Raw genomic sequence first — 15,719 nt, 5'->3', positions numbered from 1 at the left:
CTGTCATAGTGAAAGCTGTTTTCTGTGTAACTTCTGGATAAGAGCTGTTTTGCACCACACGATTTTATCCTTCATTTTGTGAATGTGGTTTTGTGCATTTTCCCATGAATATTTAGTACTGTTTTGTCAGTTAGAAACTAACACCCTGCTGTGTCAATAAATCAAAACATGACAGGTGTTAAATGTTTTTTGAGTATTGCTTGGTTTTTCCTAAGAGGAGTCAGACAAGTTTAGGTRTGCAATGTGTGATGAACTCTTCAGTTCAGTTCAGTTTTTATTTTCTCCTTAATAATTCTTAGTTTGAATTACAAAAGATTTTTAATTATTTTGAACAAAAAAGATTGCTATAATTTGGGGATAGTGCCAGATTTGCTAGTATAGAAATACATATAGATCAAAATATACTTGAGTGGACCAGATAGTTTTAATTGAGAGGAATTGTGCTGGTTTTACAATTAAGATTTTTATTAACTTTTTGGAATACTTGAATGAAAATTGAGAATGGAAATGTGAAAGCCATTATTAATGCAACTGAAGTATACATTAAATACAGTATAAATACTCAAATATGTTTGTTATCTCCCTTAAAAAATTGTATGATTTAAACTTGTTTTTGCTTGAATTTAAAGATCTAATAGAAAACATTTTTCTTCACTCAGTTTTTAATATCAATCCATCTGTCTTCTTGAGGTTGAAGTGGATCGTTTCCAGGATACAAAGAGACTTCTTCATGATTATTATAGGGCAATGGAAGGAAAAATCCCAACAGAAGACAGACGAGATTTTACTAGAATTCCATTGTTAGATATTACTGATTTAGAGCAGAAAGAAGATCAAGTCAAATCAAGAAGGTAAAAATGCATCACTRTATTATAAAATTATCAACAAGTACAATGCGTTGATAGATCTGTGGGTTTATTTCAAAGAACAGATAAGCAAAAATTTTTAATTAGTCACTGATGTATCTTAAATCATCTTGTAGATTACATTTATCCCTGATTTTTGATCAATCTACCTAGGTCATGTCCACTAATACATGTCTGAATTATCAAACCTTTAAAAAGCTTAGAAAGAAATATTTCATGCTTCACCCTGCTTTGCTGACAGTTTCCATCAGAATCCTCATATAAGTAACTTAAACTTTATTCTGGAATGTTAAAAACGGAGCAAAAATATTCAGTGTATTATGGGGTGMTGGATAAGTAAGGCAGTGTAGAAAAATGCACACGATTGAATGTAAGATTCCAGATGAGGGATACTATCAAATAATTTCACAGTAATAAAAGTGCTGTCAATCGTAACACATCCAGATGCATTTTTTCATACTTATGGTTCATCTAGAAACCATCTGAGTAATGTGGTTGTGCTTCTAAGCCGTGTGGGATATATCATCATATCACTCATTCATTGAATCTCTTTAAGAGCAGATGGTTAATATCTATTAGTGTTTCTATCTTCTGTAGCTATACTAGCTAAATTTCTTGTCTTATGCACATTATACAATCTCTGGTTACAGAAAAAGTGTTGCTTTTCCTGTATTGCTATGGCTAATTATGAAAATAGTTTTCTCAATCTATTCTACAATGTAATTGTAACTATCAGTTTTTAACAGGTATCATGAACTACACCTTGTGTATTATTTTTAAGGATTCCTCTAGTTTCTCGTAAACCGCCTTCACCAGATATAAGTACTACCAAGCCAAAAAGCAAGGGAACTCCACTGAAGAGTGCTAAGGATGAGGTCTCTTCTGAAAACATTTTGGCCACTTCTGGGAAAGATGAAAAACTCATTACTGATACATGGCAAACAGCAGTAACAACAGTAGCAAGCATGGTAATAAATGTTTTATTTACTCAAAGATTTGTGGATTGTACAGTTAAGGTCTCCCATTCCATATATAGCCTAAGCATACAGCCTGTTCACTATGTATATCAATATCATGTCTATTACTCTACCACTAGTATTTTCATTGAATATATTTCTATTGTTATGAGGAAAACAAAAGAAATTTTGTAGTAACAGATTCCTAGAACATTTCTGTTTATTATTGACCACTTCATTCCATTACTGAGAGAAGTATTTCAGAGCTTTATAACCCTACTTCTTCCATCAAAATGTCTCCCTTCATCCTTAGCAGAAGCATGAGAAGAGGAACAAATTTTGTTCACTGAAACAACTTTTGCTTAGACATTTTAAAAATTCAAAAGCTATGGCTAAATTGCATATATGCAGTTATATGTATATGCAAAAGTAAATGAGGTTTTCAAAAGGCTTTCAAAAGTTTTCTAGGCAAGTCTTTTCTTGAATCAGTTTAAAATGAATGCACCCTTAAGGTGTAGTTTTAGTCTTGCTTTGTATACTATAGGTTTGTATTTGCTTCATTTTCCTAGAGAATTTAAATAACGTATTATGAGAATTAAAATAGCCATCTTCCTCTGTCTTGTCTTTTTGCTGTAGTGTTCTATTTTTTACTAAGTAATCAGAATGTTATGAATTTTACTTAATGTATCATCTCCTTTCTTTCCTGTATGTATGCATGAATGCATCAACAAGTATTTGCAGAAAGTTTAGGCTACTTAAAATGGTAGTTGTGTAGTAGTGATACTATGTGCTTGACTAAGTTTGTAAATATGATGTCAAGGTATCAGCTGAAATACAGGCTAAAGAAATGGAGGAAGAAAAAGAACGTCAGCAACTAGAGCTGAAAGAAAGAGAACGTCTACAGTCTTCTCAGACAACAGCAGGCAAAACTGCTGGAAAAGATGCCAAAGATACCAAAAAGTTTTCTCCCAAATCAGGTTCTAAAAAGAAAGGTATGTGAAACTCAGTGTTTTCAGAGTTCATGAAACTACTGAGATGTAAATATTTCAGTAATACAAAAAAAATAAAAAAAAAGGTAATGCAAAACATTTAATTTGTGTTTTGAAAGGCCAAATACGACATTTAAGTGCGAAAAGCCATATATGTAGATACCCACACTTATCTCTGTTTTTCTGCAGGAGCACCTCCTCCTGTACCGGTGGTTGAAGTGACTGCTCCTCCTCTAACTGCAGAAGAATTAAAGAAACAAGAATTGAGACTTAAAATAAAGCAGGAATATTTTAGTGCTCTTGAACATGAAGGTATGATACCATTTAGTTATTTCCATTTGATCACTAATTCTAGTCTAAACATTGCTATAGTCAAAACTGACAAAAACTTTTTGGGAAAATGGATTAATAAGAAAAAGGAAAGGAGAGAAGGGACTGTCTGGAGAAATCAGAGCTATTTTTAAGACGCAGTTATCAATGATTTCATTGTATATATTTAGTRTATATATATATATATATAYACACACACACACACTAAATTTTAGGTGTGTTTTTCATTCTTATTTTTGTTTTTCCATAAAAAAAACCTGTTCATCATGAGGGAGTAAGTTGATACAAATACTTAGCTATCAACTCTTATACTCTTTGCTATTTGGTGAACTGTTTTGATCTGGGAAGAGTTTGATGATCATTAGATATTTCAGTGCTCTTCTCTCTGATTCCCTCTCCCTTAGGCTGCATGGGAGTCAAGTAACAAGATATAGATTTTAGGTTTATTCTTTCAAACAGCTTTCCAAATRGACCCTTCCAAAAACTATATGCTGTTTCATCTTTCTATCTCTTTTTCTTCCAGTAACCTCAAACTCACTGGTCAGAAAAGCCACCAATAAGGCAGCATTTCTTTAAATAGTGCAAGGTAACTAGGCAGGCCGAAAGTGTCCTCTGAGATACTTTCAGTTCCTTCTAACCTTTACTGTACTATTAACTTTTAGAAGTGGTTTCTTTAAAATGTGTCCGTAACAGGATACTCACACTTACATCAAGCTTCTGTATCTGTTTGATGTATAATAAATTAAATTCTATGTCACTGTCTACTTAAGAATCTCCCGCAACTCTGTGTGAGTTTTATTAAGATATTTATTTCCTTCGGAACTCTGTTTATTGAAGACCAAATTTGTAAAATACATGGTAAAATATGAGCGATTCTGAAAAACAAATAATTGAAGAGGATGCTAAATACAAATTAATGTGTAAGATTTAGATCCTTAAGAGTCATAATCTTCCTCAAATTTTACAAATATCATAAATATTTTAAACATTTATAAACATTAACTGTTAAGTATAAAACTTTTGTTTGAACAGAGGGAGCCACAAAGTCTCGACTAGAACTTATAAAACAGAAAGCTTTAGCATTTGTTGAAGAACTAACCAGGAAAGTAGAAGAAATGTACAAAGATATGGAAACATGGCTTGGAGCCAGATTCCTGGCAGAAATGTCTAGGTATGGTGTATGCAATTTTAAACAAGAATTGTTACCTTTTAGAATAAAAGACTATGCTAACAGTAGTAATGCTTGCTATATAGTATATAAAAACAAAGAATTTTGAAAAAATATRTATATAAAATGCTATTTTTTTCATGATCTGGAATTTGATTTTACTTTAAGATATCCTGGTAAGAGGGTGGTACCTCATTTCTTCTATGATTAGAAGGTTCTGTTGGCAGTAGTAGAGATTCTACTGTTTTCTAGACTAGAAATTAGGCAGATTTATGAGTGCTGGTAGGCAACCAGATATTCTGCTTACTAGAAATTTGTACAGATTTTCAGTAGTTTTAGTCACTTTGGAATGGTGGGTTCTTTTCTTTCCTTTGCTTCATACATACTGCATCTCCACCTACTGTTCTTACCATTGTGTATAAAATTTACTGAAAATATTTTAAGGATTTAATATAAGGATTTAATTTAATTTAGTTTTAAGGATTAAAATTAAAATTTTAATATTTCTAAATTAAAATATAKATTATTTAAATATTTTAAATAAATAATAAATACCTTTCTTGGAGATTTTTCTATTTTAGTTAACAAAATGTGTTTGGGGTTGGTATTTGACATCATTTGACATGGCATGTAATAGCCTGTGTCCATATCATTAAAGTATTTTACTCCCCAAAACAAAGAGGTCACATGCATATTACCTTTTGGAAATGATTTCTGGCATATGGTAACTTTTAAGCACTATCTGGGAATTGTCTGGGACAGTGTCAGTCTGTCTAGGCCAAAAATGTGCCAGGGGATATTTTTACTAATCTAACAGTTTAGACAGTTGACTTCTTTCCTCGTGTGAGTCATATGTATCCCACCTGTAACAGGGGTTTGTATGCTCCTTCAGAACATCCTCTAGAAAGCACTCTGTAGATCTAGGTTTTCGGGGCAGAGCAGAGAACAGGGCACTGATAGGGGCTAATGGAGGATTACCGCCYGAACATGTACACTCCACCCTACAAAACTGATGGAATTAGGAAAGTCTCATTTCATATTTTTCTAACAAGTCAGATCTTTTTTTTATCTGAAGTCGTTACAACAATCRTAGTAATTCTTGCTCCATAGGAGGGTTGTACTTGAAAATGATTTGTCTGAGTACAGAATTCACACAGAGGATTTGTAATTCTCACCCTAGGGAAGGTACAAGAGTATAAACACATCAAAATTTCACTGTAAGTTTTTATCATTGTGTATTAGAAAGTATTCTTTTTTGTGTGTGTGTATTTACATTTTCAGTGTTGAAAAGCTGATTGAGGTTGCGCGGCATCATATTGAAAGTTCTAGCAAAATCCAATATGAAATGATTTTAGAGGAGACAGATTTCTTCATGAACCATGATATAAAAGTATTTCCTGATCCGGTTCCTCCACCAAGACTTCCACCTGTAGAAATTTCTGAAAATGGTACTCTAACTATTTCACAACTTACTACACTTCATAAACAGTTTCTACAGATAGCACCTAAAGGTAAGAAAGAATTTTATTTTTCACACCTTTAAGACTGTCAGTTACCTAATTAAAATGTAAGATAAATGACAGGAGGTACTAAACATTAATTACTTATAAAGCTCATGTTATAATTAAAGATTATGCTACACATAGAAGCACAGTCATAATACAGAATATTGTATGTGAACTATGAAATACCAGAACCCCAGAAAGCTTTTTGTGTCTTTGCTATGTGCTTTTGTATCCTCTAGCCTATATACTTAATAATCTGTTAACAGTTTGACACGTATCTCCGTGTTTTTAAGAGCTATACATATCATGCTTACTTTAAAAGTTCTGAGTATATTTGAGACACAGATTAATTAAAATGCATGTCTTTAACTCACCTGCTAATTCAAAGCTCTGGTATGTAAGCTTATGTTGGACTTATGCTCTGATTATGGGAACATTAGGGTTAGGACATTTGAAAATAATGTCTAGCAAAAGTTAATACTGTTATATAGATACTATAAAAACTTTGGGAAAAGCGTTTCAAAAGCCACAGAAGTACACTGAAGTGAATTTGATCTTTCATTCAGAAATACTTCCCATATATGTTTATGCAAAATTTGCTTCTACCTTCTGAACAAGAATTAATATTATTCAGAAACCTGATTCCAGTTTTCCTTTACAGAGATGCATATTCTTTAATCTATAGCATAGCTGAAGAGATATTGTATATGTATAAGCATTCCAACTTATTCTACAGAAATGAAAGTAATATAGCATTGCTTATATAATGGCACACAAAGCTAAAAATTCTTATTTTTGTAATTATTAGATAGTGAATAATAGGTTTCCAAATGCGGAGACTTATGTTACAGTTTCACTGGTGGCAGATCATATCTCTCATACCAAAGACACTTCTGCAAATAATCCTTCATCAACTTAATGACAGTATGATCTTGGGATGATCTCACAAACTGGCTGGGCCTATGTTATATATTACAATTTTTATTTATAYGATGTCAATGATGCGTGCTAGGAAACCACAGGGTTGAAATGAGTGTGTAGACTCCACCAACAAAACCACAGGGCAGTCTTTCACAGATAATATCACAAGTGACAGCACAGTTATTACAGTGATGTAGCTTGCACAAGATAACTGCTTTCTCCTGAACTTATAGTGTTTCAGTATTTTCAGCTTCTTGGTCAGGCACAAATAAAAGATTCATTCTCATTTATACTGAGACAATATTTTTTTTTCTAATATATCAAAATGCTCAAATTGCAAGTGTATATATATATAAAGTAGGAGACAAATACCCTCTAACATAAGGATTTCACTGGGTCTTCCACTGGCATTTCCTAATGTGTAGGTCCCCTCTCTTGTCACTTCCTACCCCTTAGAGCAAGTATAAGAAAGGATATTATTTAAAATTAGTTCCACATTAGCATGCAGCACTATTTTTTTACTGTTTAGTTACTCTTAAATACACATATTTAACATATGAATTAAGAAGTGAARCACAAGCTGTGAAAGTGATCTTTAAAATACTTTCTTCCATTCTCCTTTACATTGTAAAATCAAATATATGACAGCATCAACTGCGCTGAGGCTGGACAAAAGCTCTAAAGGAGATCTCTCCAAAAAACAAACCAGAACAAAAATACCACTTATAAGCCGTCACGTGCAGAATTTCCAGAGAGAACTTCATTTTCTACCAAAGGCACTCTATTCTTTAAATTATTAATTGCAAGAGTAATCCTCTATTCAGAATAAAATTTCATCAGAAATTTTAACAGTASAGATTAAGGTTATGGCAAGAAATAGATATTTGCAGGCATTACCAATACAAATCTTACTCTTAATCAGACCAACACTTCTAGTTTTGAGCACAAGGGATATAGGCTTTAGGGAAAGWTTACATATTTAAATAAAATCAATCTACCAATCTCTGTACTATGTAAGTAGTAAAATTGCTAAAGTTGTTCTGAAATTGGAATAGTAGGCTGATTTTCTATTGCATTATGGGGATTGCATAAAGGGAAAATTTTATATATGTGAAATCTTTCAATTTATCTAGAAAACCAAGAAAGAAAGAAAGAAAAAAAAAGAAAAAGAAAACAGAASGAAAAATAGAAAGAGTAACAAAGGAGAGACCACTAATTCGGAGGAAACTAATGTTAACTTTTTTTCAAAGGATGTTTGCCAAATGTCAATAAGATGTCTTTTCAAAGTATGTTTGAATTGCCTAAATGAAAGACAAAACAGGAGCGCCAATTAGTTGGGGTCTTACAAAAAGTCTTCTAAAACTTCTAAACAGCATTATGTTTCCTAGGGATTTAAAGTATTAAAGAACTGCTGATGCATCATAGACACCTTTGTTCTATCCTGCACACTTGGCTCTCCATGGAGACACATCACTCACCATTCTAAGCACCGATGGACAAAAGATATGACCTGTGCTGGATCTTCCTACCTGTTGACACAGTCTTTCTTTTGATAAGGATATATTTAAATAGTTTTTTCTTTAATTATTTTGAGTGCCTTTACCCTATCCAAAGGTGGCTTTGGAATACTACTTCATTTCATTAACTTTTTCAATCATATAGCCTATCATTTATCATATCATTTAACATATAGGCTATGGAATGTCCTTTTTTTTTTAGAAGTGCATCTGTTAACACTCAATTTTTCTCTTTTCTTCATTCACTTTGGATGTGATCTACTCTTATCAACAAAATTAAACTAACTATTAGATCTCTCCTCTTCAGTTTCCTTTCAGCACTATCTTCCTATGACCACATCTGGTATCAATTAAATTAGCACAAATCTGGAATTTATCAATTGTATCTGAGAGGTGCTTCTGTCAATCCAGTTTTGGTAATTCTTTGCACAACCACATGGATCAGAATAGGTCCTAGATTTTATCATCCTTTCTATGACTAAATTACATGAGCACATTTTTAACAATCGGATCTGTGTATTCTTTTTTCCCAATCATAATCTTCACGAATCATTTCAACTTGAATTATAGATGACATTATTCATCATAAATAATCTTCAAATAAATTTTAAAGACTTCTCAGTCCAAGAGCCAATCCAATGTTTAAAATGCCTTTAAAAAAAAAAATTAGCCTGCCAARCAGAATGTCAGCTGTCCTCTGTGATTCTACTGGACCTTGTGATTCCAGATTTGTCAGCTATAGAGAGCAATCAATGACTAAATCTTATTTCTCCTCATTTTTTTATTGACTTGTAAATTTTGTTTTATTTTATTGTTGGATTTAGGTAAGTATATCAAAATGTGCATCTTGTTCCTTTGAAATTTTGCCTTTTTGTAGAATCTTTTGCGAGTGAGAAAGTATTGCACACTAAGGTCTATAGGTTATGCCGTTCCTTCTCAAGCACCTTTGTAGAGACAGTTCAAGAGCACCATAAACTCATGAACTGAGTTTGATGGGAATAGAGACTGAAGCTCACATCTGAGCATAGGAATAACTTTGCATATCCAATTATTATATTTCCTAACACTAGATTTGTTTTCAGTGTGCTTCTTTCCAAACTTGAAAAAAGAACAGCAAGGTAATTACTCTTGGTAATTTGTAAAAATGGTGCACATAACACCTCAGAGTCAGTGGTAGTCCTTAGTGAGAAATTAAGTAAATATTTACAGCGAGATTCACCTGCCGGGGATGATTTATCTCAAAAATTCGAAGGAATTAATCATACTGGGATGGCTGTTTCTTCCTTAATGGTAGCAGTATCACAGATTATTAGCTTTTAGATTACAAAAGTTGAGTAATCATCATCAATTTGAAGAGTTCATTTCACTCATTTATCCATTACAATATTGGCACTAATTCTGCTACTTTAAGTATGTAAACCTTTGTCATACAAATATCTATTTTGAAATTGCTGTGGAAATAATTTTCTCAGTGAAAATGAAGGGAAACAGGAATCTTTCAAATATTTTATTGAAATTTGTTAGAAAAGGAACAAAATGTTAATACTCACTTCTGGTTTAGATTTACAATCTCTTATTATTTTTTTGCTTGTATAATTAATAATCTGTGTTTTTCCTACATTTTGCATCAGTTTGGGCAAATTATTTCATGCAGTGTCTAGCTGCAGTCTAAAATCAAAATATTTTAATGCTGTTTCAAGATCACAGGAAAATAGACTCCTATATACTATATGTGTTGTATTTGAGACCCTGTGATTGTTGGTTATTCCTTCATGCCCGTTAAAATGCCACTGGACTGGTTCACAGGGTTTACATATAGTGTAAAATTATATCGCTATAATTCTTATTTCTTTTTATTGTAGTTTATTTTGACAGTTTAATTTTTGTCATAATCTTTATTTCTTTGACCAATATTATTTTGCATGTCATTTAATTATGTTGCTGCTGCACTGCTTATTGAAACATGTAAATATTTGTGAATATCACCTTTTGTATATTGAATTATGCCTTGAAAAATATTGTAATGGGAGACAAATCTAATTTACTGAGTCTTTTTAGCATTAGTTTTTTTTTTTCTTCATCAATGACAAGCTCTTACATGAAAAACAAGGTGCTTCATAAGCAATGATGGCTGACTGCCTTTTATCATGTGCTTACAGAGTATTACTGCAAATGCAGCCCTTTCCCTTGTTCCCAGATTCCTCCTGCTAGCAGATCTTTCCTTTCTATGTCCCTTCACCTCATTTCATGATGCTGTTGTGTTTCTGCTATGTTCTCTCACTAATTTTTTTTTTTGCTTGCGCAGTTAGGGCCGAGATGCACTGTGTGTTGTGTGTGCTCTGGACCAGAGCGTGTGCTGTCTAGTGTTTCTTGGCCACAAACAGAATGGACAAAAGCTGGAAGAGATTTGAAAGAAATTTATAGGAACTGTGTATCTGTATCCTACAGAGAAATTGGGTTGAAAATGGTTGCTGTTTGTGGGATTCTAAAATTACCTAAAATTGGTGGACAGACACATTGAGGTACAGATATTTAAGCAAAATGATTCCATAACCTTCATTTCCTCAGGTAAGCATGGTAAGAATATACTTGAGGGAGGCTTTTTAAGCATTGAAACCTGTTTCAGAGAGGTCATCATAGCTTGAAGGAGTTATAGATTTGACCTGATGATTCATGCTTCTTAGGTATGTATTTACTACTCTAATGTGCTCTGGAATGTGATCTTTCTAAAAATATATACAACTGATGACTTGTAAACACATAATGTCACAAACATATCTTCCAAGTGTTCTAACCTCGTGTTTTAAACAAAATCAAATGTGAAAATGGTTGGTAAAGTGAAGTTCAACTTCACAGAGATTCTAGTCCCTGGCAGTGGTTAATAGGTGTTGAGAGAGGGTCTGGCACCTGCTTTTCTTTCTTATCTCATCAGCAGCAGATTTCCTCTGGCTCCCATACACCTCAGGAAGCAATAGGCACAATAAGGGTGTTACAACCATTTTAACCTTTCTACCCGCTGACTTCTGCAGTTGTAGATCCTCTAATTTTTTTTTTTTCACCAATCCTTGGGTTTTTATTGCTGCCTTCTGTCAGGAAAGGGTTTTAATCTTTACTGTATGTAAAGAAAGCTTCTTCTCTATGATCTTCTGCTACTTCTTCATTGTGGTTAGGCTAGTTTCAGGAACCACATCTACGGAGTTCCTGTCTTTTCGATATCCATGTGGACCCCAGCTGCTAGCTCAAAGTAGGATGTTTTCTTACTGAGGTATCAACAGCTCCTTAAATGAATCACTAAAAATGGAATAACCCTAGTAATATTTCAACTACAGCTTCTTAACCTTTTCTAATTTTATGGCTCTTCATGACTGTTATTTTAGATTACAATGGGAACAAACACCTCTCACAAATTCTCTAATGGATATATGTGTGTATATATATGTTTATATACATACACGCAGAGACACATACACATATAAATACACATTTATATGAAAATTCACACATGCTTCTAAAATAGAATTGGGTGAAATTGAGAGTCTTTTACCTAAGAATTTTGAAAGTATCAGAAAGAAAATTACTTCCTATGATTAACTTGATGTAATTATTGATTTTGCCTCTTTGCCCTTTTGCCTCAAATGTGAAGTTGTAAACCTTTTCTCAAAGCAGTAGTGAAATCATTCTGCAGATAAATATATTTCAAGAAGATCAGATCAGCTAAGCATACTGTAGAACATCTTACTCACTCTGAAACAGGTACATTTTACCTATTTGTGCACTTGATTAAAGTAAGTTTTTCTGATAACGTTGGATGTAATGGTCATCATAAAAGGTTTGTGACCTCTGCAGTATCTTCTGGAGACATTTTGCCTGAAAGACCATTCCAAAATCTATTTCCTGCATGCTATTTCTCTTGTTCGTGAAATCATATTGGACACTTAGACTGCAGATTCTGTCAAACCTCTGGTAGTCAAAAGGAGCTTGGCGTTAAAACTGAGAATTTCCTACATGCATCCCAGGAAGCTTTCAAGTGATGAAAGAATAGATTTCAATTTTCACTGCTCCCTTTTGTGGTTGTTTATTCCAAGTCATGGTTTAGTCTGAAATTAACCACAAATATGGAAGAGAGAAGGAAAATTAAATTGGTAATTAAAGTAAATAAAAACTATTTTATATTTAAGTTTTTTCTTTTAAAATTATAGCTGTAAGAGCACTGAAGCAATTTAAAAGCAAGAGTAATTCTTCTAGCAAGAAAGAAGTTGGTGACCAAGGGAAAGTCAAGAAGGATATGGAACATCAGAGAACAAAGAGGAATCTTCAGTTTTCAAAAATATGGCTAACAAAATACTCCTGGTTAAAATATGATGATGAAAGGGGGATAATGTTCTGTGCATTGTGTCGTAAACATAATGTGGATTTGGGGGAAAACATACATAATTTTTATTCTGGCACTGATGACTTCAAGCTTGAATTTATAAATATACACCAGAGCAGTGAAGCTCATGCCTGGGCTACCTGCATGGAAGCTGCCAGCACTGCTTCACCTGATGTAGCTTCTGCTGAGCAAATGTTGAAGAGTATGAATGCCATAACATTAGGAAGAGTAGAAAATATTTTTAGGACATGCCATGCTATCGCTAAATCTGGACGTCCCTTTACAGATCTTGACTGGATGTGCAAACTAGATGACATGAAGGGAGTGGATATCGGTTCTGTATTTAGAAATGACAAGTCAGCAAGGATGTTTATACATTTTATTGCTGAAGTAGAAAGAAGGGCTTTAAAAGAGAAATTGGAGAAATGTAGATTCTTCTCTCTTATTAGCGATGGAGTCACAGACAGTATATTCAAAGCAGCTACTGTTGTTTATGTACGTTTTGCAAATGAAGGAAAAATTCATTGCCAGATTGTTGGGGTTCAACCTGTTCATAAAACTGATGCTTCAAGCATGAAAAATGCTATTGAGGAGACATTACAAATAAATCTTCAGCTTAATCTGGCGAGCCAAGACTGGTCAAGAAAACTTGTTGGATTTGGAAGTGATGGGACAGATGTCATGGTAGGAGAAAAGAATGGTGTAGCTAAACTTCTGAGAAAAATTCAGCCTTGTGTGCAGTCTGTACATTGTTTTGCTCACCGACTTCAGCTGGCTTATAAAGGAGCATTGAAAAACGTTCAATTGTATAACATCTTAAGCAGTGTCTTGAAAAATATGTATCATTTTTATCATAACTCACCTCTAAATAAGAACAATCTCAAAGCCACATATGAAGCCATTAATTTACGTCCAGCTATTCCTTCTCGCATTGGAGGCTCCCAATGGCTCACTCGTCTGCAAACAGCACTCCAAATTCTCCTTAAAGGTTATCCTGCAATTGTTCTACACCTAAGTAAGGTAACCATTTTAAAAATTGGATGTACTACTAAAAAAATCTCTATGGCTAATTTTGGCCCACCCACTTGGCAATTTTTTTCTTCTCATTAATTTCTAGATTGAAAGAGATCCAAGAGCCTCAAATCAGCAAAAAGTCAAAGGCCTTTTACAGGTCCTTCTGAAAATGGAGATAGTCAAATTCTCTCACTTTCTGTTGGATGTCATTAATGTCCTCAACATCCTGTTACGAGTTACTCTGGATCACACCTCCTCCATTGCAGATATATTTGCAACTGTGCAGTCAACCCTGGAAACACTTTGCATGTATAAAACAAGGTCTGTAATTTCTAACAACTGAGCCATGATCTAAGTTAGAATAGAGCACAAGTCTTATCTATAGTTTGCATTCTTCRTTTTCAGAGCTGGTCCAAAGGAACGCTTGATGGAGACTATTCCACACTTTCATGGTTATCAGCTTACTGGAAATGGAAATATTTTATCAGTACGAACTAAAGTCCTAAATAATTTGATGAAAAAGTTGCGTGACTGTTTTTGTGATGCAAGTCAAGAAGTTTTGAGAGCAACTACTATTGGAAGTTTTAAACAATGGCCTGACAAAATTGAACAAGGTATAGAACTAAGATGGTGGATATTTGAAGAAGTGTTTGTTCTAATTTTTTTAAAGTATAAAATATTTTCTTTTGCCTCTGTTATAGAATTTGGTGAAAAGGAAGTGTCTATCTTGACTAAACATTATGAAGTCATACTAGAAGCTGCCTCTGTGAAAATTGATGAAGTTGAAACTGAGTGGAGCATGTTGAAATTAGAGCTATATAACAGGTAATAAGAATACTGCATTTGTGTCTGTTAACTATTTAGAAGCATCTAGAGTATACTGAAAAGGATTATGGAAATGTATATAGTAACCCATAAAAACAGATTTTTTTACTGTGCTCTTTAGATTTCRGAACATCCAGTCCTTGACATGGGATTCAGTGAATTCAGATTATTCAATGAAGTATCCCAACATCCTGAGATTGGTAGATTTGATCCTAACACTACCTGCAAGTTCAGCTGAAACAGAGCGAGGCTTCAGTCAAATGAAACTTATCATGATGCATCTGCAATCTAAACTCATGTCTGAAAGTGTGACAGATCTTATGATAATTCAGATGAACTCTCCGGATATCAAAAGATTTGATCCCAAGAAAGCTATTCACCTGTGGAATACTACCTGGCAGAGAAAGAGAAGACTACAGGCAGATGATAAGATAATACATGGAAAATCAGATTGCTCCTCTGAATATGATTTGGAGAGTCACTATGGATTTGATTAGATGAAAATTCTTAGTTTTTACTTCACAATCATTCCTGTAACATATATGAATTTTTTAAAAGGATGTCTTGCAAGATTAGCAGGAGTAAAAAGACGTCTTTTTGTGTGTCTGCATATTCACTGCTGAATCATTACCTGTTTACATTTGCTCTTATACGCCCAATTTCTCCAAAAGACACAAATCAGAAGACAATGCACAAAAATAATGGAGTACAGTGTGACCTTGCTGGCACTTGGACAGATAGATGACTCATAACTTCTGATTGTTTTTTYGCTCTTCTCTGAGTCATAATACATTATATCCACTGGAGCTAACTGTTTTCTTAGTGTCAATCTTTCACTGATCTTGAAAACCCAGGTTTTATTTTGGAAAAATGGGTAGAAGATTAGCCCATTATTTCTGTCAAATGACTCTTTGACCTCTGCAGCCTTTGAGTTTTCGGTCATGGCTTCTCTCCTTATTTGTATGTCTTGCTACTTTTTATTCTATTGTGGGCAAGGTTTAACATGACCTTTACAGACTTTTGACAGTTTTCCTTCACAAAACTTTCATGCAGAGGCAGAACAGAGCCATTTTCCACTGCTGATTATTAAGTGCCCAAATCAGTCTTCTCATAGTAAATGCTCTTATAGCCAGGATATGACTAACATACTTCACAGTTTGAACCATTGCTTTTCCCTGTACAGAAAATACAATGTTGTATCATTATTCCTAGCCTGGAAGTTGAGAATGAGAACTTCAGAGAAGTTTTTGATTTCA

The 15,719-nt window shown here is 33.7% G+C and overlaps 1 protein-coding gene across 1 annotated transcript in view; it reads left to right on the top strand.

The window, feature by feature from the left end:
• Window positions 1-15,469, top strand: part of SPEF2 (sperm flagellar 2) — a 43,929-nt gene extending 28,460 nt beyond the window's left edge. The window contains exons 23-33 of the mRNA XM_026035691.1: window positions 691-851; window positions 1,648-1,834; window positions 2,643-2,814; window positions 3,001-3,123; window positions 4,174-4,312; window positions 5,591-5,820; window positions 12,452-13,644; window positions 13,742-13,959; window positions 14,044-14,252; window positions 14,340-14,463; window positions 14,585-15,469. Of these exons, the coding sequence (XP_025891476.1) occupies window positions 691-851; window positions 1,648-1,834; window positions 2,643-2,814; window positions 3,001-3,123; window positions 4,174-4,312; window positions 5,591-5,820; window positions 12,452-13,644; window positions 13,742-13,959; window positions 14,044-14,252; window positions 14,340-14,463; window positions 14,585-14,960 (3,132 nt within the window). The 3' untranslated portion in view covers window positions 14,961-15,469. The remainder of the gene's footprint in view (window positions 1-690; window positions 852-1,647; window positions 1,835-2,642; window positions 2,815-3,000; window positions 3,124-4,173; window positions 4,313-5,590; window positions 5,821-12,451; window positions 13,645-13,741; window positions 13,960-14,043; window positions 14,253-14,339; window positions 14,464-14,584) is intronic.
• The last annotated feature ends 250 nt before the right edge of the window (window positions 15,470-15,719 follow it).

The sequence above is a fragment of the Nothoprocta perdicaria genome, unplaced genomic scaffold, assembly GCF_003342845.1.
Source record: "Nothoprocta perdicaria isolate Ctin4 unplaced genomic scaffold, notPer1 scaffold_1, whole genome shotgun sequence".
In the NCBI taxonomy this organism is placed as follows: domain Eukaryota; kingdom Metazoa; phylum Chordata; class Aves; order Tinamiformes; family Tinamidae; genus Nothoprocta; species Nothoprocta perdicaria.
This window is presented reverse-complemented; position numbering and strand designations above follow the sequence as displayed.